We start from the raw sequence: 24931 nt of genomic DNA, 5'->3' as shown, positions 1-24931 counted from the left end.
CTGAAATTAAGTGTTCTAGACTGCTTATCTCAGCCTTGAGGGAAGGGGCTTGACAGAGGCAGAACTCAATGGTTGGTGCCTGGTTGAATTTATAAATTCTTGGACAGAATTGGGTGGGTATCAAAAAGACTTTGTCCGACTGGCTCTTAAATTTGCTTCCTTTTTGGACTCTGGTGACTTGACAGAATATCTTCTGTTGTACAAACTGCACCCCTTAAAGCTACATTGTGGCTTGGCAATGAATAATTTAATGAATCTGCCTGAAGATGTGTTGTTGGCTAGTGCTGGCCGTACATAATATTAAGCTTACAACATACTGGCAGTGGGACATAACCTTCAGTTTGACATCTCTCTGTATTTACAGCAGCTGAGGGTATCTTGGTACCTAAGTTTGCACCTATTGGAGCAACCGCTTCTAGCTCATAAATGTGTTGCCCTCCCACATTCTAGAGGGATTATACTGGTACACCTTTGAGTAATAGGTAGGAACACTTTCTGCACATTGATTTAAGAGGACAAGTGGACAAATAATACTTGCATGGATTTAAGATCTCCTTAGGCACTCTTTAGGAATGTCAATGAACCCAAGGTGGAGGAATAAGTGTGCTAGCTCCACCCCTTGTCGCCGGTTCAATCATCTTCCATATGTTGGAGGACCATCTTCTGAAGCAGGCAGCTTCATGGTGATCTATGCGTACAGAAAACTGCTTGCTTCAGACAGCTGCCCTCCAACTTGCATGGAGTGATGAGGAAATATGAGGTGGAGCTAGCTCTCCACACATCTTTCCTGAACAAGGCTAGGGGATGCCTAAAGAGAGATTTAGAAGCATATATTTTATCTTAAGAGAAGACTGTTTTATTTCAGCCCTTAAAAAAAAATCACCTTTTTTGGTAAGTCGCTTTTCAGGTCTTACAATACGACCACAGACAGTTTTGTGGGAAATGATTTTTAGCTTCTAACAGCTACTTAGATGCACATTAAAACAATTTACATCTCCTTGCCCTAATACCTTCCTGTCTCTAATTTTAATTTAGTGTGTACGCTCTTTCACAGCCTGCGCTTTAACTGTACTGTGTAAGAATAATTATTGCACCCCGCCTTGTCCTCTTTCTGTGTGTGTGTCCTTAGGGGGTGGGTTATGGCGGCAGTTATGGTGCCATAAACAAATTGATTAGAACCAGAAATGAAATTGCCAGGGGAGGGAAGTGTTTTGTTTATTGGAAAAGGCAGAATGTGCCTGCTTGCAAATATTTAACCAATTTGGGAGAGGAAATGTTGCAGGAAAGCTTCCTGAAAGGTAAATGAATCTCTATTTTAGTGCACCATTCTCATTACCTTTAAGATTGAACATGAAAGGTCAGCAATGAAAGACTCATATTTGGTAAATTTTGTACTACAAGGTGCCATTTAAAATAAAAGCAAAGCTTTAACCCCCAATAAAGGGTGGTGACAACAATCACCTGAATACTGGCACGTTCTTCTCTGCAATATTGTACTGTAAACAGGAATGCTAGCTTTGCCCGTGATCATGATAGTCAGAGGTGGTAGAAGGAGCCTTAGTAGGGCACTCTGTGAAGACCAGATGACTCCACACAAGCCAGGTCTACCCCAAGCAACTTCAAGGATGCTCAGGTGGTGCCATGGTAAAGCACTAGACGCAACACAGGAGGAACTGGTTGACTGTATCAGCAGCTGAAACTCCTGCTTCCTGTCATTTAATTTCTTACATTTATATACCACCTTTATCTTCCAAGGAGCTCAAGGTAGTGCATGTGGTTCTCCTCCTCCTCCCCCATTTGATCCTCCCAACAACCCTGTGAGGTAGGAAAGGCTAAGAGTTTTTGAAATTGCTAATCCTAGGGCAAGTGCAGTAATATTTGGCTGGTCTGTGATATAACACGTGGAGGGCTATTTTTCTAGAAAACATGGTGCTGGAACTCACCATGAATGCTTCTCTTGTTCTCTTATAATACAATTGTGTCCACCTGAGAGGTGGCTTGGCTGCATCTAGCACAATATTTAGGCAGATGTTTAGGTTCCTGCACTATGGGGTGGAGGAGAGGTTTCTAAGGAATCCTAAGGGAAGCTCTAAAAGAGGAAGTTGTTTTCCTGTTTTTCAATAGATCTTTCATGCAATTTCTCAAGGAGGCTCCTACAGATCACTACATTGTCTTGAATTTACACCTATTAAATATCAATAATAATGATGATGGTGATGGTGATGATGATGGTTCTTGTTTTCGTTTTTTGAAACTTCTTCATGGTTCACTAAAGGAAGAGTGTATTTTTCCTACAAAGCTGTGGACATGCAGATTAGACACCTCTTATAGCAGGGTGGCCAACCTGTGGCCCTCTAGTTTTTGCTGGGCTACAGCTGTCATTATCCTTGACCACTGGCCATTCTTGCTGGGACTGATGAGGGCTTGGAGTCTAAACGAATCAAGCATTGAAAAAGAATTAAGCCAGTGAAGAAGCAAGGTTCTGCAGGGCAGCCAGAGATGTCAGCATTGATTTTCTGTCTGACCTTTAGTTCTTGCTGTTGTTCGTAAGAAGATTTAGTTTGTAACAAATTAAAGACGCCATGGGATAAACTGCTGAGTCAGAGTGCTAACACGAAATGCTCACGGTGAGCATGTTTTTCATATCTGCCATGATGAAAAAAAGCCAACAGGAATATGATCAGTAGGCAGTCAAGAAAATGCTATTTTAATTAAGGAGCTGCCCATGGAAACAGTGATAATTTTAGACCAAATTAAATCGATTCCTTCTTGCTTTGTGTGAAACTATTCAAAGGGCACTTTGAGATTTCAGATATATCTTGCAAGATAAATATTGCAACTAAAATCCTAGAACTCCACTGTGGGACGGCTGCCATTCAAGACTGGCTTGCACTGAAATTGAATCTCAGCCATGTTGTGATCTGCCAATTACGTGGGCTGAACAGTGGTGAGTCAAGCTCAGACCAGCTTCTGTGCATGTCAATTTGGTTGTCAGAGACTTTAAAGAGGAGCACAAACTTTTCAGTGGGGTGTTAGGATCCCACTGAAAAATGAAATCTCTCTCGCCAATTTCTCTTTCTTCACACTTGGCCATTTTTACACACCAGATACACATAGAGAGAAGGGCACTTTAAAATGCTTCTCTGTATTATAATCCCACACCAGTGGGGAATTGACCACATGGGCATGATTATTTCCATGGGACCTTGGGACCCGCCACCCTGGCAAGAAACCAATCAGGTTGGGGGGCGGGATCTCACCATGTGACTGTTTTGATTGAGCACCTCTCAATAGTGACCTCAGGCAATCTCTATAACCCTCACTCACATTCCAGGTCACCGTGGGTGATATCAGGGCACTAATTCCTTTGGCAATCATAATTCATATACTGACTTTGTCAGCAGGGACTGAAAAAGTAATGTGAGCAAAGGTAATCCTGGTCTTAAAAAATGGCAAGCTAGAATTCCTTTATTGGGCATACAATTCTGGCATGGGGGAGGAATTTGGATGGAAGCATTCTTTGTACAAAACCATGTAGAATCCTAAACATGTCCTTTTACTTATGCATCTACAAGCATTACCCACATTTGAAAGCTCAACCCATCTCACCAAGACATCACGTATATCAGCCCTCGGTGTTTTCGATAAAGTGACCTTTGGAGAGAACTTTTAACATTTTCACAGATTCAGCCATTTCATAGATTAAATCATTAACTCGTTTGCTTCAGATCTTGTGAATCACAGCTCGCTACTAAGGAACTGCCTTTAGGAAGTAATCTGGCTGTCAGACTGTGTGGGGGGGGGGGGAATTCGTCAGATTGAAGCCTTCGGTGGTCTCAATGGCTAAAAAGTTTCACTGGCTATCCCTCCCCGAACGCGCTGCTTTTCCAGTCAGATATAAAAATCCTTGTAAAACTCAGTACACAGATTGTAAAAGCAGTCTGAGATTTTGAGAAATAAAAACTGTTTATTCAGTATAGCCATAAATACAAATAAAAAAGGAGAAACACATTTTATAAGTCACAAAATTGGCTTGATGCAAAGCATCGGTTTGCCTCTCCACATTTTAGGGAACCTAGGAAAATAAAAACAGTTAGGGCCAGCCCTATCATTGAGGAAAGGGAGCCAGCTGCCCCAGACAGCTGATATTGAGTGTCATGAAAGGCAACAAATTGCTAGCTATGTTTCATGTTATTATTGTATTTTTACGCCCAGAGAGCAACACTTGCAGGATCAATGTTTTATTACAGTAGGGATATCTGAAGCTGTCAGTGGTGGCTTCCATGGAAAGCATGGAAGACAACAGTAGGTGGAGCCAAAATATTTTTCAAATATGGCAACCCTAACTTATTCTAGAAACATAACATTTTTTCACAACCCTAGAAAACAGTTGGGGTATTTGATATAACTAAGTTATTTACTGTCAAATATATTATCAGGAGTATCTGGCAGAGTTCAGCTCTTGCAGCCAAGGGCAATGGAGTATTTAAAATCTGAGAAGTCACTACCTAGGCCAAAAATACTTCAGAAGTCTAGTCAGGAGGAGGATGAAGTCTCATGGGAATTCCATAAGCCTTTAAGTGGTGTGTGTTTGTGTGTGTGTGTGTGTGTTTGTAACTTGTGTAACTTTCCCATCTGAGAGTTTTTGTGGCAAGCCAAAAGTGTTGAGAAAAGACTAGTAAAATTTCTCAAGTACATTTCATGCATCTGTTGGGTTTTTGTATTGGAGCTTAGGGCCTGTGTTTGGATGTGTGGACTGGCTTAGAGTCATTATGATTGGACACTTGAGAACTCTTGTATGCCCAGCTGAGTTTTGTGAGAACCCTAAAACAGCCTCCCTCTGTACCTGACTGTGAGGGGAGTCCAAAGTTCTCTCCAGGAGAAACAGAAGACGATGCTGTATGCAAAAAGACATGTACACGTGCACTAGACTCATACTGGTGTGCCCACGGAAGGCCTCATTTGCACCTGAGGGACTTTTTGGAGTAATCAATGAACTTAAAATTCATCTTGAACTTGTTCTCCACAGAATAACCAAATTTATTTGAAAGAAAATGTATTCTTCACAACAAGGGAGGAAGGATGTTAGGACTCATGGGCAATAAACTAAAATATGCTTCTTGAAGTGTGTTTTTGAACTTCCCTCTTGTGCTTAGGAGAAAAAAGAAAGAAAAGAAGGCAAAGCAGCAGATAGAAGCAAGTCTCTGTACAATTATTTGAGACCTGCCCAATTGGGAGGCATCTTTTTGGTGACTTGATCTTTAAGTACTTATAGCATATAACTTCATCATGCATAAAGCAGGACTAGTGGTGAGATTTCCTAGGGAAATAACAGGACAGAAGAAAGATGGTAAATTTCCATTAAAAGGCTTAATAGATTGGAGAGCTATTGTCAAATGGAAACTGAGGTAGAGCAATGGGTTTTAGAGAAACATCTCTACAGAAGGGGGTGGAGAATCACTAAGCCTTCTCTTTGGATTTCAACCAGCATCTGTTTGAATACATATAATTTTAAATTCTAAAGTGTTTTATTCATAATAGGTATTTACTTTCATTCAGGGTACATTTCTGGAACATCTCAACAGGACGAATAAGTAAGATGCACTTTCTGCCGCCACTGATTTGTATTTAATTATTTTTAAAAAACAAAAAACCCAGCTTAAAAGATATGTATTTGAAAGGAAATCAGTTTGTAGATTGTAATGAATCTCAGGGGGAATGAAAAATAAATGACTTAAGTATACATAATAATGTTTGACAAGCTCTGTCATGATTGCCATTTTTTTTCATTTCACTTGTAGAAAATACTAATTAAAGTGAAAAAAAAGAAGCCAAGGGGAAATGTGGCTTCTTTAAATAGGCACAAATTGGGGGAGTAGGTGGCGAAAAGATATAATTTGGGGAAGTAAGATACCGATTTGCAAAAATATATATATATATAAATTAAAGTGCCCATAATTCTTCCAAAGCTAACTCTAAGTCTCCCTGATTTGAATGAGACAGTTATATTTGTGCATAATTCTGCCATTTAAATAAATGGTAGTTCCAAATGCTTAGGTTTGGCTGGATGGAACATGACCAACAGGATGAGAATATATAACAGAGTTGATTTGCTCTACAAATATTTCCTCAAATGGCCATTTGGACATGGCATTAAGGCAGTGGTTTCCAGGGGCGCTGGAGCTAAAAGCCCATGCACTCTAAGGTTCCTCCTAATAGGACTGGCCCCATGCACAGACTTTGCATAGTCACATTCTGTTCCTCTGTTTGGGAGAGAGCTGTAGCTCAGTGATAGACCCCAGGTTCTAAAAATGCCTTTTCCAAGGACTGAGAAATATTCCTGTTTGGAAACCAATGGCGAGCTCATTCTTGGAGCGTGGATCCTTGTGTAACTAAAATGCCACAACCCACAGACAAGCGGGAGGATCCACTTGGCTCACAGAAACCCACAGAATTCATTAGGATTCGCCTAACGAGCCCTGTCAGCAGAAGCCCTGTGCAAGGACTTTCAGCTGTACACAACTGATTGTGATTCCCCACAGCTGATTGATATCTAAGCATGTTCAGCTGGCATGGAATGCTAGCTGACTGACAGCAGAGGAAAGTGAAACCTGTCTGTATGTGTGGGGAGGGAGAGAATGGAGTGGAATGGAGTGGAATGCAGTATTCTGGAAATGGGCATGGTTGGTGAGCTGACTGAAACTCTGAACAGGAACCCACCACAGTGCAACATTTTGCAGATCCTATTTGTATGTCCCCAAACACCTACAACCCGAGGCTACACAATACGGAGAAAGATCAGTTGTGGTGGGCAAGCTGTCTTTTTGAGTGTTTTATCTACTGTTGCTGATATCATTGAGGACATCCAGGAGGTTCCATTAATACCACAGTCAATAATGCTGCTTCTTTATCACAATGCAGTACAAATCCTCTGCAAGTCATAACCAGTAGACTGTCTCGTGAACCTGCTGAGGTTAATTTTTGACTAACTATATTGTTCTCCCACAGTTTAAGGTAACTTATATCAAACCAGAAGACACTAGAATGCCCAATTTTATTCATCCATAAGGCAAATATGCTTAGTAAATAATAGTAATGTGTTTTGCGAAATCCTGGTCATATTCTGTGAAATGATAAGAGCGAGGAAAGGTCTGCAAGAGCTCGTTGATATCATCTGGTATTTGCACGCTCATATGCAATAATATTATCCCTTTGATTTAGCTCTTCCGTTTTAAAGTACCAGAAGAGCATCATAAATAATAAATATAACCATATCTCCATGCAAAACTGCTTGCCTAACATTTAAAAACTTAATCAAGCGATTTTATGGGACTCCTTTTTCCCTTTCTAAAAAAAGTCATTTTGCAGTAGCAAATACTTGACTCATGTAGAACACACAGAAGACTGTAGTAAAGCAGCCATTCCATCACAAGCATGGAAGGATTTAGTGGCGCGGGTGGTGCTGTGGGTAAAAGCCTCAGCGCCTAGGGCTTGCCGATCGAAAGGTCGGTGGTTCGAATCCCCGTGGCGGGGTGCGCTCCCGCTGCTCGGTCCCAGCGCCTGCCAACCTAGCAGTTCGAAAGCACCCCCGGGTGCAAGTAGATAAATAGGGACCGCTTACTGGCGGGAAGGTAAACGGCGTTTCTGTGTGCTGCGCTGGCTCGCCAGATGCAGCTTTGTCACGCTGGCCACGTGACCCGGAAGTGTCTCCGGACAGCGCTGGCCCCCGGCATCTTGAGTGAGATGGGCGCACAACCCCAGAGTCTGTCAAGACTGGCCTGTACGGGCAGGGGTACCTTTACCTTTACCTTAAAATGACTGGACTGGTTTTTCCATTGACATACATCAGTTTCAGGTTTTGCTTCAGGACAATTTTCCAGCTGCACAGTTATGGTGTGCATTTAGGTGTGTATGTGTGTGTGTGTGTACAGTTGCCTGTGAAGAAAATGGGGAATATATTACAAAACACATTGCAGAAGGCAGCGATCACTGTTTGTGGGAGACGGCAATGTTCAGCACTGAAAATAAGTATTTAGGAACAGATGAAATTATCACCTACTAGGTCAGTTTTGTCCATGGAGCCCATTCTTGTCTTCTCTGTCTGGTAGCAGCTCTCTTGGAACTCAGTTCAAGGTCCTTCCATCCTGTCTGATGGATGGAAGAGGTTTCGAGAAGAGGTTCCAGGGACTGAATCTGGGACTTCCTGCATGAGGAGCCATGACCCCTCCTATACTTTATGCCAGAAGGAAGACAAAAACAGCCACTCGTCACTGAGAAATATGGAGAACGGTTTCTAGGGATTTCAACAGTCTTATCAAAATGCTTTAGGATTCCTGTGTAGCTCCTCACATCTCACACCTGAGATGCACTCTGAATTTCAATTTAGGCAAAATTGGCCAGAAGATGCAGAAACCCCCCCTAAGATGCACTGCTAGTCTTAGTCAGTGAGCCAGTGTGGTGTAGTGGTTAAGAGTGGTAGTCTCGTAATCTGGTGAACCGGGTTCGCATCTCCGCTCCTCCACATGCAGCTGCTGGGTGACCTTGGGCCAGTCACACTTCTCTGAAGTCTCTCAGCCCCACTCACCTCACAGAGTGTTTGTTGTGGGGGAGGAAGGGAAAGGAGAATGTTAGCTGCTTTGAGACTCCTGAAGGGGAGTGAAAGGCGGGATATCAAATCCAAACTCTTCTTCTTCTTAAGGGATCCTCAACATTCCTCAGAGGTTTTGCTTGAGTAGGAATCCTCACATTTATTCGGGATTTAGGCTAGCTATGCAAAGAGAGGGCTGTGAGGGTCCTTTGAGATGGGAAGAAAATGGGGACTTAATAGATCGATACATAGTAGCCTGTCTAAGAACTGTCAATTGCCAGTAGGAAGGGCTGGGGAATGTATTTGAAAGCCTGGAGAGCCACACTGCCCATCAGTATTGACAGCCTTGAGCTTGATGGACCAATGGTCTGTCTCAGTGTAAGTCAGGTGCTGCCCAGCATTTGCATCCAATCAGTGCATGTATCGCCATTGCCTTGTTGTTGTTGTTTAGTTGTTTAGTCGTGTCCGACTCTTTGTGACCCCATGGACCAGAGCACGCCAGGCACTCCTTTCTTCCACTGCCTTCTGTAGTTTGGTCAAATTCATGTTAGTAGCTTCGAGAATACTATCCAACCATCTTGTCCTCTGTCATCCCCTTCTCCTTGTGCCCCCCATCTTTCCCAACATCAGGGTCTTTTCCAGGGAGTCTTCTCTTCTCATGAGGTGGCCAAAGTATTGGAGCCTCAGCTTCAGGATCTGTCCTTCCAGTGAGCACTCTGGGCTGATTTCCTTAAGAATGGAGAGGTTTGATCTTCTTGCAGTCCATGGGACTCTCAAGAGTCTCCTCCAGCACCAGAATTCAAAAGCATCAATTCTTCAGCTCTAAATTTAGGAAAAGTTAAATGTGGCATGTAAAGGGAGAAAGCCAAGGAACACTTTATACCATGGGTAGGCAAACTAAGGCCCAGGGGCCGGCTCCGGCCCAATCGCCTTCTTAAATCCAGCCCAGGGACGGTCCAGGAATCAGCATGTTTTTACATGAATAGAATGTGTCCTTTTATTTAAAATGCATCTCTGGGTTATTTGTGGGTCCTGCCTGGTGTTTTTACATGAGTCGAATGTGTGCTTTTATTTAAAATGCATCTCTGGGTTATTTGTGGGGTATAGGAATTTGTTCATTTCCCCAAAAAAATCTAGTCTGGCCCCCCCACAAGGTCTGAGGGACAGTGGACCGGCCCCCTGCTGAAAAAGTTTGCTGACCCCTGCTTTATACTGTATATGCTACTGAGGCCACAGTAAGTGGCAGTCTTTCTTCCATCACTGGCTGATTCAACCCCAGTGAAGAGCATGGCCTGTGCCAGGGATGGGGGCACTTTTGACCCTCCAGATATTGTTGGATTCCAACTCCCATCAGCTGCAGCTGGCATGTCAGGGTTGAAGGGAGTTGTAGTTCACCGACAACAGATTGCCCATCCCCAAACTATGGCCATTTTTAAAAATAAATAATTATTCAGTTGTAGCCTGAAAATAAATAATTATTCAGTTGTAGCCTGAAAATAAATAATTATTCAGTTGTAGCCTGAAAATAAATAATTATTCAGTTGTAGAATCATCCTCCTACATATTTATTCCCTTCCCCCCTTTTTATTCCTAATATTCAAGCACCAATTTGTTTATTACTGTTTACTGAAAACAGCCCTGAAACCAAATTAAATGACTGTCTTAATTTCCATATGTGTTCTGCTGAAATGTATTTATGCTCTGAAGGTTTTGACCACACTAATGTGTGTGTTGTCATCATCGTCCCCCCACCACAGATAGAAATTAACATTTACACAGCCGTAAGCAAGATAAATATTCATTTTATTTATTTCCTTTTCCATAAGATTAAAAGACATGTTTCCTTAGCCCTAGAGGTAGCTGTCAGTTGGAAGTGCAAATTGGAGTGTGCAAAAATGTTATGCTCCTCTGCTGATAAAGCAAGTAAGAGCAAGCTTTTAGTTATAGGTTGACAAATTTGATTAACTTACCCGGTACAAAAAACCAACAACCCATCCCTCATATTTGTAACATTGGAATAACAACTAAGAATCCTTACTCTTCCTCTCTACAGGATTATGCTGAAAAGGAGAATACAATCGCCAAGGCTCTGGAAGACCTTAAAGCCAACTTCTATTGTGAACTTTGTGATAAACAATACTATAAGCATCAAGAGTTTGACAATCACATCAACTCCTATGACCACGCTCACAAACAGGTAAGTGCCTGCATTTTCATGACTGCCAAAATGATGTAAATAGCAAAGTTATTTTTTCCACTGCTGTTTTGTGCCTGAAACCCTAGTTGAAAATGAAAGACCTATGGTTAGAACAAGTGCACATCATTTTGAAAAAGAGGGTACTAACAGACTGTCACTATTTGGGGTTGGATTCTATCACATACCAGCAAATTCAGGCTACAGAATTATAGGATGCATTTGCACCATATATTTAAAGCACTGTGGCACCACCTTCAACAGTCATGGCTTCCCACAAGGAATCCTGGGAAGTGTCATTTGTTAAAGGTGCTGAGAGTGGTAAACAGAGACCCCTTCAATTCCGCTTTGCAAGGAACTCTGGGAATTGTAGCTATCTGAGGGGAATAGGGGTCTCTCGACAACTCTCAGTACCCTTAACAAACTACAGGTCTCCAGATTTGTGGGGTGGGGGGAGTCATGACTGTTTAAAGTGGGTTAATAGTGTTTTATATGTATTGTGCGGATGTGACCATAGAGTCTTGATCAACAAGCCCGCTTCTTGCAAAAGATCTGACTTTTTGAGATAAGGAAAGTGACTGGGGAATTCATTGGAAAGTGTAGGACAACACCTTTTGATGTCATCTAATCACGTGTTGGTGTTCTGCTGTTTTATTATATTTTATTGTGTTTGGCTACTATCTTATATTTGCCTACCTGGAGGTCAGCCCCTTTGAAATCAGCCAGACTTACCTTTGAGTAAACATGTACACAACTGCACTGTTTTTTTCCTATATTATTAGGCACTTTAAAATGTTGCTAAAAGTTGGGATGGAAATCGTAAAATTAATTACCGTAATTAAAATTCATTTCTCTATTATAAAGCTTTCCAGTACTGGCGTCTTTGAGATTCTGAAGGATGTGTGAAAACTCACAATTTAATAAACAAGCATGACTACTAATGGTTCCTTCTTTAATATTTTATTCCCTGTTTCTGATGCACCAGAACCAAAATAGCTTCAGAAGATTAGCAAGGGTTTTTTTCACTCTCAGCCCCATCAATTAAAATTTGCCTTCACTGATTAATATTGGACTCCTAACCAATTAATCAACTAAAGCGTTAATGGATTAATCTGCTGATTAAAGCTTGCAAGGCTCCATATGAGTGATTACATCCTCGGTGCTCTCCTGATTTGATTTCTTATCAATTACATCCACAGTAATTGCAGATGGCCTGAATGTACATGCTTGCCTTGTATAGACAGCTGTTGTCATGTTGACCCCAAGATCGGAGAATATAAGACGTATAAAATAGTTAAGGTATTCTTTTTTAGATGTTTGTGTCTTACTTGTATGCAAGCTTTTAAGTTGTGCAATGACAAAACCAGGCAAATAAGAAGGTGACTTATGAGTTTGTGAGGTGCGAGACACCCTAAATTCCTGGATCCAATTAAAGTTAGAAATTAATCAAGGTTTGGAGAGTTAAACTATGCCAAACACTGAACCCCTGAATTCAGTTTATGTTAACAAACCAGGCCAGTCTAGTGATTGCTAGTTGAGTGTAGGTTATTAGGGGGACAAAGACTGGTGATGAGGAATCAAAAGATGAGTCATCAGGACACTCAGTGCCAGACAGCAATGGTAGGGATGGAGCCCCTTCTTCTAAGTGGGTTTAGGGGTTTATGATTTCAGTTTGGGTGATGTAGGCTGGGGGGGGATCCTTTTCAGTCTGTTAGCGGCAACAAGGAAGAAGAAATGGAGGTCAGGGGCACCATGTGATAGCTGACTGTGATAACCTAAAGAGACAGAGAGCATGGCTGATTTCTCTGTTCTGTTTTTTTTTAATAATCTTTATTAAAGTTCTATTTTTCTGTATTTTGTATTTTTTGTTTCTTTCTTTTTTCTGATTTCTCTGTTCTGAGACCCAAGTCTGCTGTGCCTATGGGAGAAGCAAGAGACCCTATTGGAATCTGAATGCTCTGAACTTTCTCAATCTAGATTCAGGCTGTAAATATGCATTAAAAAACCATATATCATAAAGACACCACAGTCCCCGCTGTGCCTCATTGTTCCAAAAGAAAACATGAACCCTGATAAGCATGCCCGGTACCCTTGGAATCTCACACCCCTCAGAGATTGGGGTGGCACATAACAATACAGTAGTACCTTGAGTTATATACGCTTCAGGTTACATATGCTTCAGGTTACAGACTCCGCTAACCCAGAAATAGTGCTTCAGGTTAAGAACTTTGCTTCAGGATAAGAACAGAAATCATGCTCCGGCAGCGCGGCAGCAGCAGGAGGCCCCATTAGCTAAAGTGGTGCTTCAAGTTAAGAACATTTTCAGGTTAAGAACGGACTCTAGAACGAATTAAGTACTTAACCCGAGGTACCACTGTACACTAAAATTGGTTTCTTCCAATTGCTACAGGATGCAATTCTAAGGACACTTACCTGGGAATTTTGAGTGCACATTCTTAAATGTTTTGGGTTGGGGTTTTTTTAAGTCTAGCTCATAATAATGTTTGACACATTGTCCTCTAATGGGATCACAAGATCTGAGCTGAGAGTTCAAACTCATGACACTTCAGTTGAAAACTGAGGGTGGTGAATAGTGTACAGTTAAACCTCTTTTGGATGGGACTGCATTTTCCCTAAAGCAGGAGTGGAGTACCTGTGACGCTTCCATTGTTCCTGGACTACAAATCCCATCATACCCAAACAGTAGCCATGCAGGCTAGAGGGCTACATGTGTCTGAAGGATCAGGTCCACAATTTGGACGTCTTTACTTTATAAGAAAAATAAGAAGCTGTGCTTTCAAACAGCAAGTGCTCTCCCTGTAAAATATGGCAACTTTTGCTCATACACCCCCAGTTCACCATAATGCCCCCCCATTTTTACTGCATGTGAATGGGTCAATAAGGGGGGGGGCATTTTCATCCTATTTAATTTCCTCCAGTACTGTTTTTGTATTCCAGTGAAAATGTCTTTTGACCTAACACTATTTTTTTTTGCTGTGTTCTTCCCCCCCTTTCCATTTTTTAATTTGAAGCAGAAGTAAACATGAATCTGTTAGCACACAAATTTATCTCTCAGCCCTTAAGTGGTTTATGATTCACATAGAAGTGTGGAGAACTGAACATCTTGCTGGAGACAGATAAACAGGATATTTAAGGGAGGAAAAACGACTATACCTTATTTTACCTGTTAGCATCCTGTATAAATATTTGACAAAATGGAATAAATAGCAAGAAAGTAAGGGGCTTGGATTAAATAAAACCCAACTGTGGGCAGAAGGAGAAAATGTTTCTTCCAGCTCTTATGGAGGTCATAGTGGAATATTTTTTATAGTGCAGCACTGGCGTGTCCCAGAGGTTGCATTACAAGTAAAAAAAATTGTGAATAAGGAAGACATAGGTTTTAAGATTGAACTTAGATTGCCAATGTGCTGCCCTCCAGATATCACAGACTACAACTACTATCTAAGCATGGCTAATAGCCAGGAATGATGGGAGTTCTAGTTCAACAGCATCTGGATAGCACCACATGGACTACCTCAGCCTATAAACTAGTGTGTTATAAAACCATCTTGAGAGACAACAGCTCATGCAAAGCAAATAACTTCTTTGTAATTTTGACCGCAATCATCTTTCTTCAAGCAGCAGAGCATCTTTGCATGCTAGAAACCCATTATTTCAAGCTGGGCGTGTGATGCAGTCATAAATAAATATTTCAATTTTTAAAAATCAGAGGAGCAAGAGTGGCTTGAGCAGCTAAATTTGACTGGACACACCCACCTCAATGGCGAGGTACTTGCAACCTAGGGGAAGAGCACCAGAATGTTGTATTTTGGCTCAAAATGGGTGCTGAGGGTAGAAGCAGTGTTGAAATTGACAAGCAAAATGCTTCTGTGTGGAAATTTCTGGATGCTAAATATGGCTGGTGGGGCACAAATTGTGGAGGCCTGGCTTGTTCATGGAGGCTTTTCTTAGCAATAACATTATTGTTGCGGTTTCCTCACTTCTGCTGATATTATACTTTTCAAAAATGGGGGCAAGCAGTTTTTTTATTCTACTTACGTCATTTGAACTGTTGGGTATTCTGTCCCTTCTCAGTTTTTACATAAATTTTGTGTCACGGGAATCTGCCACTGTGACAGTTTGGGAAGTGTAGCTTTTTTTAGATTACCAAACCTCAAAGGGATAGTTGGCTCATTGTCCTTCCTTCCTTCCTCCCTTCCTCCCTTCCTTTCCTAGTACATCCACCACTGTCCTTATCAGACACGTTTAGTGAACTGTTGTGGGATGACTCTTCACCACCAATCAATAAAACTTTGGGTGGGGGTTGAGGAATCTTTATTGAAATGCTATTTGGATTTGGTGGCCGGTAAAAAATATCTTATTTCCCTAGGCCTTTTAATCTCTTCCTTCTATATAATTTGTTTTTTTAAAAAAAATATGGGTGATGTTTTTGTATGTTTTCTTAAATAACTACATACATTTTTAATCTGTTTGGGACTGCCCTAAGAACATGTCTTTAGGATGTGGCATCTAAATCTTTCAAATAAATAAAACTAAAAAATCAATTCTGGACTTCAATGGAAGAACGGATTCATCACCTCTATACCTTTTGGGGGAGTTTTGGAACTAAGAGTCTTCTGGACATCTCTGGTACCAGCTTTCCCCCTGTTATCATGACCTTAGTTCTTAGAAGTTAATTGGCATCATTCTGCTATTGATTGCTTTTCCTAAATGGCATCTCATTATTTCAAACAATTAGTTGCAACAGTCAGTTGGTAAAGGCTGCCCCATCTTTGTCAGAAAATTGCTGGCTAACACCAGAGCTCATCAATGTGGAGCATTCCAAACACCTAGGGAAGTACGGAGTATTATTGTTAAATCTGTTAGCAAATCAAGATATCTCTTCTTTTATGTCTCTTTTGTCCTCGTGCCCAGTCAGGCAGCTGATGTGATGGCATTTGGGAACTCCTTGACAAAAAGTTTGCTGTCATCTCTTGAAACTTAGCTCAGTTTCTCTTGTTGCACAAGACCACATCAGTGGAAAAGCTTCTCCCTAATCAGAATGAGGAACTAATTGTGTTGTTGATACTATGGAAATAACTTTTATTGCATACAATACCAGACAGTGGTTTCCCTCCTCATCTTTCTCTGCTCACTGTGACTCCACGGAAAACAGGTTCTTCTGGTTTTCCTTGGATAGAAATGAACAGGATCTTTGCAAAAAACTTTTTGTTATCATTTGCCTCTGCATTATAAATTAATTTTAGAAGGATGTTGTGCAATTCCAATGCTCAATCGATAATACAATATGTGGGCAACTGGCACCATTTCTGATGGGTAGGCAACATTCTAGCCAGCCAACATGCTATCTAACTAAGACAGCTTGGCAAAATCCATCTACTAAGTCTCCTCAAGTTTTGTTTAAGCCTTATAACACAGTCCACCCCATTCCCCCAAAGCAGTTGCTACTCATGACATTTTCTGAAGCCCCAACAGAAGCATAATTAAGTAACATTTGGGGGGGGTATGAGATAATTTTCTGTCTCTCACAGGTAAAACATCAGATTACAAACAATAAAAATACCTTGCTTATAAAATATCTAACTCCCCTTTTAAAGTTGATTCCTATCCTCCCATGGCTATTTTACAATGCTATTATACAAATCTAAGATGGTGCTCCACTTTTGGAGTACTGGTTAACTCATCTAAAAAAAGGAATATTGTAGATCTGGAAAAGGTTCAGAAAAGGGCAACCCAAATGATTAAAGGGACGGAGTTAGTCTCCTACGTGGAAAGGTTATGGTGTTTGTTCACCATGTTTCTAAATTTAAAAGCTCAAAGGGGACAAAATAAAAGTACATAAGATTGTGCATGCTTGGAGAAAGTGGGTAGAGAAATGTTTTTCTCCCTTTCTCAGAATCCAGAGCTATCCAATGGAGCCAAAAGTTAGTATCAGGACAAGCAAAGGAAAGTGCTTCTTGACATAGGGCACGAACCAAGGAATGCCCTCCTGCAAGTTGTGGGGGTTGGCTTAAAAAGAGAAATTGACAAATACTTGGAGATTAAGACTATCAACAACTACTAGCTACAGTGGTTATGTTTGACCTCCACTGTCTGAAAGCCAGTGGCTGCGAATCGCAAGGTGGGAGGGTCTTGTTGTACCCAGGTGCAGCTTGTGGGCTTTCCCTTGTTTGTGTTAAAACAAGATGCTGGACTAGATGGGTCTTTGGCTTGATCTAGCAGGACTCTTCTTACAATGGTCTGAAAACCTAGACAATAAATATCCTCAAGTCCTACTACTTGTACTGTCCATTTTAAATGCAGTACTGTTTGTTCCGTGATTTTGTTTCAACACAGCATTGTCAGCATTAATTGCTGAAATTATAATCATGCAACCTGCTGTCATTTTCTGCCTGTTTATTACCTACATAAATTGTGCCAATCACGAGGGGGAGGAATAGAGCTGCGTCAAGAGGCTTCTTTAGCTTTCCCTCCCACACCGTCTTAAAACTGCTGACATTTGCATTCCCTTGAGTAAGGTAAGATTGCCAAAGCAACAGGACAGCGCTAGACCTTGAAGAAGGTGAAGAAAGAGAAATTCCACTTAACTTACAACTCTGCTGAAATCCAGAAAATGTGACTAGAACACTAAGTCTGAAAGGAAATCCATGATAATGGTGGTGAAGACACAGTAATTGTTGAGACAGTGGACTGGAAGAGGAATTTTTTAAAACAAATCAGCTGCACAGGAGTAAATGAGATTGAACTGAATTATAGCTCTTGAGAGACAGGATTTGGAGCTCATAGGAAAGCCTTTGATGTTATTCAGTGACACCGTATGACATCATACACTGAAAAAGAAAAGAAAGCAATTGATGACAGCAACTTCCAGCAGGCAGGCAAAATCAAAGAATGGTCCTATCTGCACATTGGTCCAAGAAGTTTGGATTAGATGAGTCAACTCCCCATATGCTTTCCTAATACATAAGGAAGAATGCTACATCATGATGTAATGCCACTTCGTTGGTTAATGGGTCACAAATTTCAAACAGAATGTCATTCGACTACCCTAGGTAGCTGAAGCAGCAAAGTTTGGTGGGGGGCTTTTCCCTAATTAAAAAGAAAGAAAGAAAGAAAGAAAATAGAAGAAACCTCAGCCGCCTCATCTTTTAATGTCAGCCCACTCACTCCGATCCAAAAGTTCTTCAGTGTTTTTCCACCAAGATTAATCCAATCACCAGTGGTATTTTTGTTCCACTCACCACCACCACCACCCAGTACCAAAACTGAATACTTTGGCCCAATGCAACTTTGATCTGGCAGCTGGAATTGCTGCAGAAGTGCAGGGAGGTAATGCATTGATTTTGTTTCACCTCTGAAATTTCAGCTCCAACGTACTGCAAGAAGCCTGTGCTTTTGCAAAGAGACAGTTATCAATTGTGACCCTGAATTAGAGCAGGTGGATCAATATTTCAAAAAGCAAGGGACTCTTAGAGGTGTGGTATCTCAAATAAGAGACATCCATTATATTCCCTGGAAGTGGAACAAGTGGAAATAAGGGGCATCCATTACGTTGCAAGTGACTGGAGTAAAAGGATGCCCTCTTGGGGGCTCTGTTGTGCATCACTGCCTTTTTCAGCAACAGTGTTTAATTGCAGAATATCTAAATCCAGGTGCTCTGTTGAATAAATGGTTTTATTCTTATAAGAAAAAACACACAGATATATTTAGTTACAGATATTTTTCCATCGAGCAAGTTCTTCACCAGACACACAGCCCAAGATTAGATGCTGAAATGCACCAATAAAGATACATTGGTTCAGAGGCATTCAGGTTGTTCTGTGTTCCTGATTAATCATTCAAGTCTCTCATGGGAATTTGGGGATCTCACAGCAGAATGGTTCACGACTGTGGGTGATCCTCTAATGATGAGTCCTGTCAGTGTATGGATTTCTGCTTGCAGAATGGGACTTCCCTTCTCTCCTTCCTCCACGTGTACTCCACACACTCTCCAAATCTACTCCAGAGGGTTGGGGACAACCTCTATGACAGATTTGGGATGACATGGGTAGAGGAAGGGGGACATTCTGTTGCACAAGCAGAAACTTCTGCTGACAGAACATTCTTCTTAGTGCTGTATTGGATTCTCTCCTTTTTCTTTCAGCCATTCTATCCTGGACCTATGTTTTAAGCATTGCTATTTGGGTACTATTTTACAGAGTAGCTGCATACTCTTTGAGTATTATGAAACCTACATTCATTTATTATTTCTTTCCCAGCCACCCATCCTCCTTCTGAGGAGCACAACGATAAGGTAGATCCCTCAGTCTGCATTCCCCACACCCTCATAAAAATATTGTGAGATAGTTTAGGTTGAGATACAGTGGCAGGCCCAAACACTTAGGTACCTTCTTAAATGAGTGGAACTTGACATTGGGTCTCATCGATCTTCCTGGTCCGTCTCAAGGTGAACATCCTGAAACAGTATAGTGGTGAAGGGAGCATTCATCCAACTGATGCGCCAAGACTGGCCAGTGTGAGGGCATGGAGAAAGGACCTCTCTTGGGCAATGGCAAGCCATGTGTTCCTCAGAGGCTTGAGGAGCGTGGTTGCCATTAGCTTCCTCAACTTTTATACAGGGTCTTCTTTAGGTGAAGCAGAGGATAGGCTGTACCTAATTTGATCCATGTTGCCCAACAAGGATGACAGTAGGATGTAAGGTTTCTGCTTAGAAGTGGTACCCACACTGCTAGGGGAGGCAGGTATTAGGGGTGGCAGGGAATTCTGCTCTAAGTGGACATGGGAGCAGAAATTCCTGCAGCTTGCATGTTGGTTTGAGGTCAGGAACGGAAATCAGGTAAACAGATATAATTAGTGTTCTTTGTAGCTGCTGTTTTTCATCCACAAAAGATATGTAAATAATGGCATTCCCTTGCCTCATTTTTCTGATGTTTTCTTCGCATTGAAATAATGTAATTAATGACATACAGTGGTACCTCGGGTTAAGAACTTAATTCATTCTGGAGGTCCGTTCTTAACCTGAAACTCTTCTTAACCTGAGGTACCACTTTAGCTAATGGGGCCTCCCGCTGCCGCTGTGCCGCCAGAGCAGGATTTCTGTTCTCATCCTGAAGCAAAGTTCTTAACCCGAGGTACTATTTCTGGGTTAGCGGAGTCTGTAACCTGAAGCGTCTGTAACCAGAGGGACCACTGTAATGAACTGCACTGAATTCAGTGAGAGCTGACAAGGAGACAAATCATCTAGATTTATGTGGAAGCCAAAGTGCAGCACAACAGAAACAGCTCTGATTGCGATGAATACACGTTGGAATGGAGATAACTGCCTTCTTACATCCCTAGAAGGCATAGACCAGGTGATGCCTTTTGCAGTTGCATTATTAATAATGCATCCCACATACATTTGCCTCGTGTCTTTTGCCTTTGTCCCTCATGCTGAATAATCTGATTATGTTTTAGACACTATTATATTAGGATGACACAATCCCAAGGGCTGGGCCAGAGCACTAAGCATCCGTTCTGTGCCTGCTGAGTTCTGATTGAAATTCACAAGGCTGCTTGAGGACCACAGCCATTACCAAGAATCTTCAAACTCCTTATCAAGAAAAATACAGCTTGGGGGTTGCAACAGTGGGCTCTGAATTTTGATTCCTTTGGAATGTAGAAGCTTGAACTTTCTACTTACACTTCGGCCTGCGAGAAATCCTGTACGGAGTCCTGCAACCTCTTTGCACATGAATAATAGAAGCTGACATAGCTTCCTGCCTCTATTATCTTTGCCTTTCTTCTGCCTCTGTGTTACACCATCCCTTTGTTCTCTCAGCCTCAATTAGATCTGACCGGGCCTCCTAGGCACCTCTGCATTACAAATAATGAATAATAAATAATAATATTAATTCCAGGTCATTAATGATTAATGCTGCTACATTAAAATGCCCAGCGGCTGTGCAACGGCCAGCCTGAGTCATCTCTGAGCGTATGCTGGCAAACGGCTCTTCTGAAATGTTGGTATTGCAAGTATAAGCCAGCACTGTCGACCACTGCAATCCCACAGGATGTATTGACATGAGAAGCAGTGGAATGAAGGAAATTAGCCTGAACACAATTTCCAGCTCCTATTTTAAAAGCGATTAGCTATTAGTCCTTCTTCTTGACTAATGCTTGGTGTTGCCTATGAATTACAATCAACATACTTGCAGCCCAATCAAGTGATTCAGCGCAGACACAGGAGCTTTCTATGTATGCAAGCACTCCGCTCCGTACAATGCTTTCCCTCATTCACTTCAATGGATATGCGAACTCCAAATGCACAAAGGGACAATGGATTAGGTGAATCTGTCCACACCAGATTAGGTGAATTAGTGAAGCACTTACAATTGTGGTTCAGGGAACATAAATAAGAGCAGACACTATACCAGGCTTCCTCAACCTCAGCCCTCCAGATGTTTTTGGCCTACAACTCCCATGATCCCTAGCTAGCAGGACCAGTGGTCATGGATGATGAGAATTGTAGTCTCAAAACATCTGAAGGGCCAAGGTTGAGGAAGCCTGCACTATACACTTTGTGAGAATGCGTAAATCTCCCGTGGTGCTTTTCTCATCAACTGAAGGCCTTTGTTAGGATTTTCATTTCAAAAACAGAAGTACTGCCCCTTGCAGTTTTAGAGATGGAAATACGATAGTAAAATTTGCTGAAGAATCAGAAGCAACAGCTATTGATTGATCGGTTGATTTGCAAGCATGTCTGCTCCTCTCTTCAACTCGAATGGAGCAGCTAAAATCAAAAGCAGCAATTTAAAACAACAATCATTTCATTAAAACAATAAAACAGCATCACAGAGCAATATCGAGAATAGCAATGTTTTCTCTTTTTTCACCACTCTATGCAGCAGACTTTTTTCACGGTTGGCATAAGTTTTCCATACATCGGCATGTTTTAAGCCAGGGTTAATCCTGAAGCTCACTTTTCCAGGGAGAGGGTAGTCAGGTCTAGAACATGTGACAAATATCATAACAACAAAGGGCCAGAACATGAGCTCCATCCCCCCGCCAAGTCTTACTCAGCGTAGACTAATTTAAGTCAATGGACTTTGGTGGTTGTGGCCTGTGAGTAAATGAAATGGATTTCTACTAGTGCAATGGGACTTACCTCCTTCAACATCCTGTGCACCCTCTAAAACTGCTCCAGAGGGTTCTGTGACCCTCTCAAACCGATTTGTGGGTGTGGGCTTCAGGAGAGAGAAGAGGAAGGCGAAGTGCCATTGTAGAACTGGAAGCTCACTCATACAACTTTAGATTCCACCCACTGATTTCAGTGAGTCTACTCTGAATATGACTTAGATACAACCCTTTTTTATACTGTGTTTTAGCCAAGTCTCATTCCTAAAGCAGTATGTAGTTAAAATCCATTATAAGGTACAATATTGTAGAGACGTGGAAGTGTTTATGATCACTGGTTGTTGATGTCCCAGTTGTTTCTTCTTCTTCTTCCATTCATACAAAGGGGTAGAGAGAGCTGCAGATAGGCTCTGGGGCTAGCTCAGAACTTGCAAACTCAGAGAAGAAGCTTTCCATTTGTGGGTCATACCATTCTCTTGATTATCTTGCTTATGATTTTTTTTCTCTTCCAATTTTGCCTCCATGATTCAACAAGCTTCCTTGCAAATCACAGCTGGAATTTGATGTGCCACAGGAATGTGATTAGACTTTCACTTGAAGTGAAAGTGTGGGCCAATTTAGAGTCTAATTTGTGTTCCCAAAATCTATCCATGGAGTTTTGAGGGAGGCTGAATGAGTTCTGATAAGACTAGCAGAAGTTGCCTGTGATTTATTTGGACATCTCTTGAGTGCCACTGAATTCCGTGTAAGGCAAAATTGGAGTGGTAAGCCTGACAGATCCTGCCTGGGCCAAACAACTTAAGATCTAACGGGAAGTCTGAACAATTTCAACCGTCATGTGATCCTCGGATGAAGGGTTGTATAGAAATTTATTAAATAATAATAAGTCTAGCAACTTTTCTCAAAGAGATTTTGCACATTCTTAAAAACAAAACAAAAAAGGGGGGAATTGCCTTTGAAAGTCACAGATTAGTATTTTTTGTTAGCCTACAATCTTACCTGAGCAGTAGAGTAACATGAACCTCTTCATTTAGGATGCAAGAACAAACTTTATTAGTAAACTCACTTAAAGTTGCCTGTATTTTCAAATCAGATATCGAGATCATATAAGTACATTTGCTACAGTGTAGCACAAGGCTTGTGTCTGTTATATGGCATTATGTTCTCAGGATGACTAAACTCACATGTGCTTTGTGTTAATAATTTACTGAACACATACAAACGATAGAAGGAGTTTAAGGCAAAGATGACATGGTAAGGGAGAAAAGATCTGGACCATTTCGAGTGGGAAGAAAACTGCTGCTCCTACTGTTACAAAGTGAACAGATTTTGAAATCAGCAATTTGGATCAATTTTGTATTGTGTGCGTGTGTTTTGTAGGAGAAACAGTAGAAATATAAAATAATGGTTGTCTTTGTGAGCAGGCTGCTCTGATGATGTCTGCAATGAAAACTGTGCAGTGCACTGCTGAGAAACCCATTTCATTCCCCCATTCTAAGTGCTATCACAGACAATAAAATTGCCTGAAATATGAAGTAATGGCTGCATGTTGCTTAATGTGACAGGGGGTATGAGAGGTTTTGGCCTTTAGTATGCTTTAATGGGGTGCTTTAGAAAGTAACTATGCAGCAAGTGACACATCTATTTATTAAACACAATTGCCCCCAAACAAATTCGTCACATTTTTCCTCTCAAGAGAATGCATTATGAGTTAGCTTAATTGTGCAGGCTTTTCTCTCATTCTGACACCTTGACAGCCCTTGTCAGCTTTTAAGAGTTGGCCACTTCAGAGTGTCATACCTCTGTTCTGGGTGTTGCCATTCCTCTTCTGTGAGCAAATATGACTCGGGACTGCTTTACACGTAGCTTAAAGGCAGAACCCGACCCATCTTCAGTCAGTCAAATCTTATCAAATGTCCATGTATTTGGGGGCAGCATTGTAGTGCAAGGTGGAGAACGTCAGACTAGGATGGAGAACCTCTGGAGCATTTCTATTTGGCTCTTGGAACTCACAGGCCCCTGGTCTCCCCAGGCCATACAATTCTCTAGTCCTATTCTACCCTGTCCCCAGGTATTTTTGTCTGGCTGGGATGTGTCCTTGCACTATGACAAAGCCTCTTGCCTCTATGGACAGAGAGCTGAATGAGTGTCTGTAGAACCCTCTGGCTACTACTGCATGGCTGAAATCTAGCATGTGTACAAAGATCCAGAGGCAGCCCACCCATGATGATGGAAGTGCAAGAGGAGGCGCCCATCCCGCCGCACCACTTCTGCCGCCACCAGAACACCCTTCTCTCACTGGCAACAGAGAGGCGTTCTGGAGTGCAGTGTTGCTGCTTATCTTTCCCATCCCTGGGGAAGGAACGACGAGCAGCAGTGCCTTGCAGAACACCCTGGTTCTTGCTGAGTTTGGTGAGAGGGGGATGCTCTGGTGCCAGTGGAAGTGAGGGGCTGGACGACAGGAGGGCATGGGATGGCGCATTCCCATTTCACTACAGGTTCCATAAGGGAATGTGGTTTGAAAAGTTTTCCTACCTCTGTTCTGGTGAAAGACTCCACCCTCTGATTTGTACTACATTAGTGCAATGCAGAGCTTTACTTCCAGAGATAATAGCAGCAGGCTGGGAAGGCGGGATTTTCACAAGGATTATACTCCCAACATGCTATGGTTCCATGAAAACTCCCTCTATTTCTTGCTATTATTGCTAAAGGTGTGTTTAGCACTAGGGTAGCCAACATAGTGTTCTCCAGATATTGTAGGACTTTAACCCCCATCAGTCCTAAAGAGCATGGGATGAGTTGTAGTCCAACATCATCTGAAGGGTGCTACATTGGCTACCTCTAGTTTAGTGTTATGTCTAGTCCAGCCCTTGGCCAAAAGATGAAAACTTCGAAGTAGCTGGAGGAAATATGAGGGTTTGTTTATAATGATACTTTTTTCTGGCTCATTTCAATTGGCCCTCCTTCCCAGGTTTTGTTTCATTTTTTAATAATAATAATAATAATAATAATAA

General features: G+C 41.6%; 1 protein-coding gene across 1 annotated transcript in view; it reads left to right on the top strand.

The window, feature by feature from the left end:
• ZNF804A (zinc finger protein 804A) overlaps positions 1-24931 on the top strand; it is a 204301-nt gene that overhangs the window by 150989 nt on the left and 28381 nt on the right. Inside the window, exon 2 of the mRNA XM_053409279.1 lies at positions 10641-10784. Coding sequence (XP_053265254.1) covers positions 10641-10784 — 144 coding nt within the window. The remainder of the gene's footprint in view (positions 1-10640; positions 10785-24931) is intronic.

This window comes from Podarcis raffonei, chromosome 1, assembly GCF_027172205.1.
Source record: "Podarcis raffonei isolate rPodRaf1 chromosome 1, rPodRaf1.pri, whole genome shotgun sequence".
In the NCBI taxonomy this organism is placed as follows: domain Eukaryota; kingdom Metazoa; phylum Chordata; class Lepidosauria; order Squamata; family Lacertidae; genus Podarcis; species Podarcis raffonei.
This window is presented reverse-complemented; position numbering and strand designations above follow the sequence as displayed.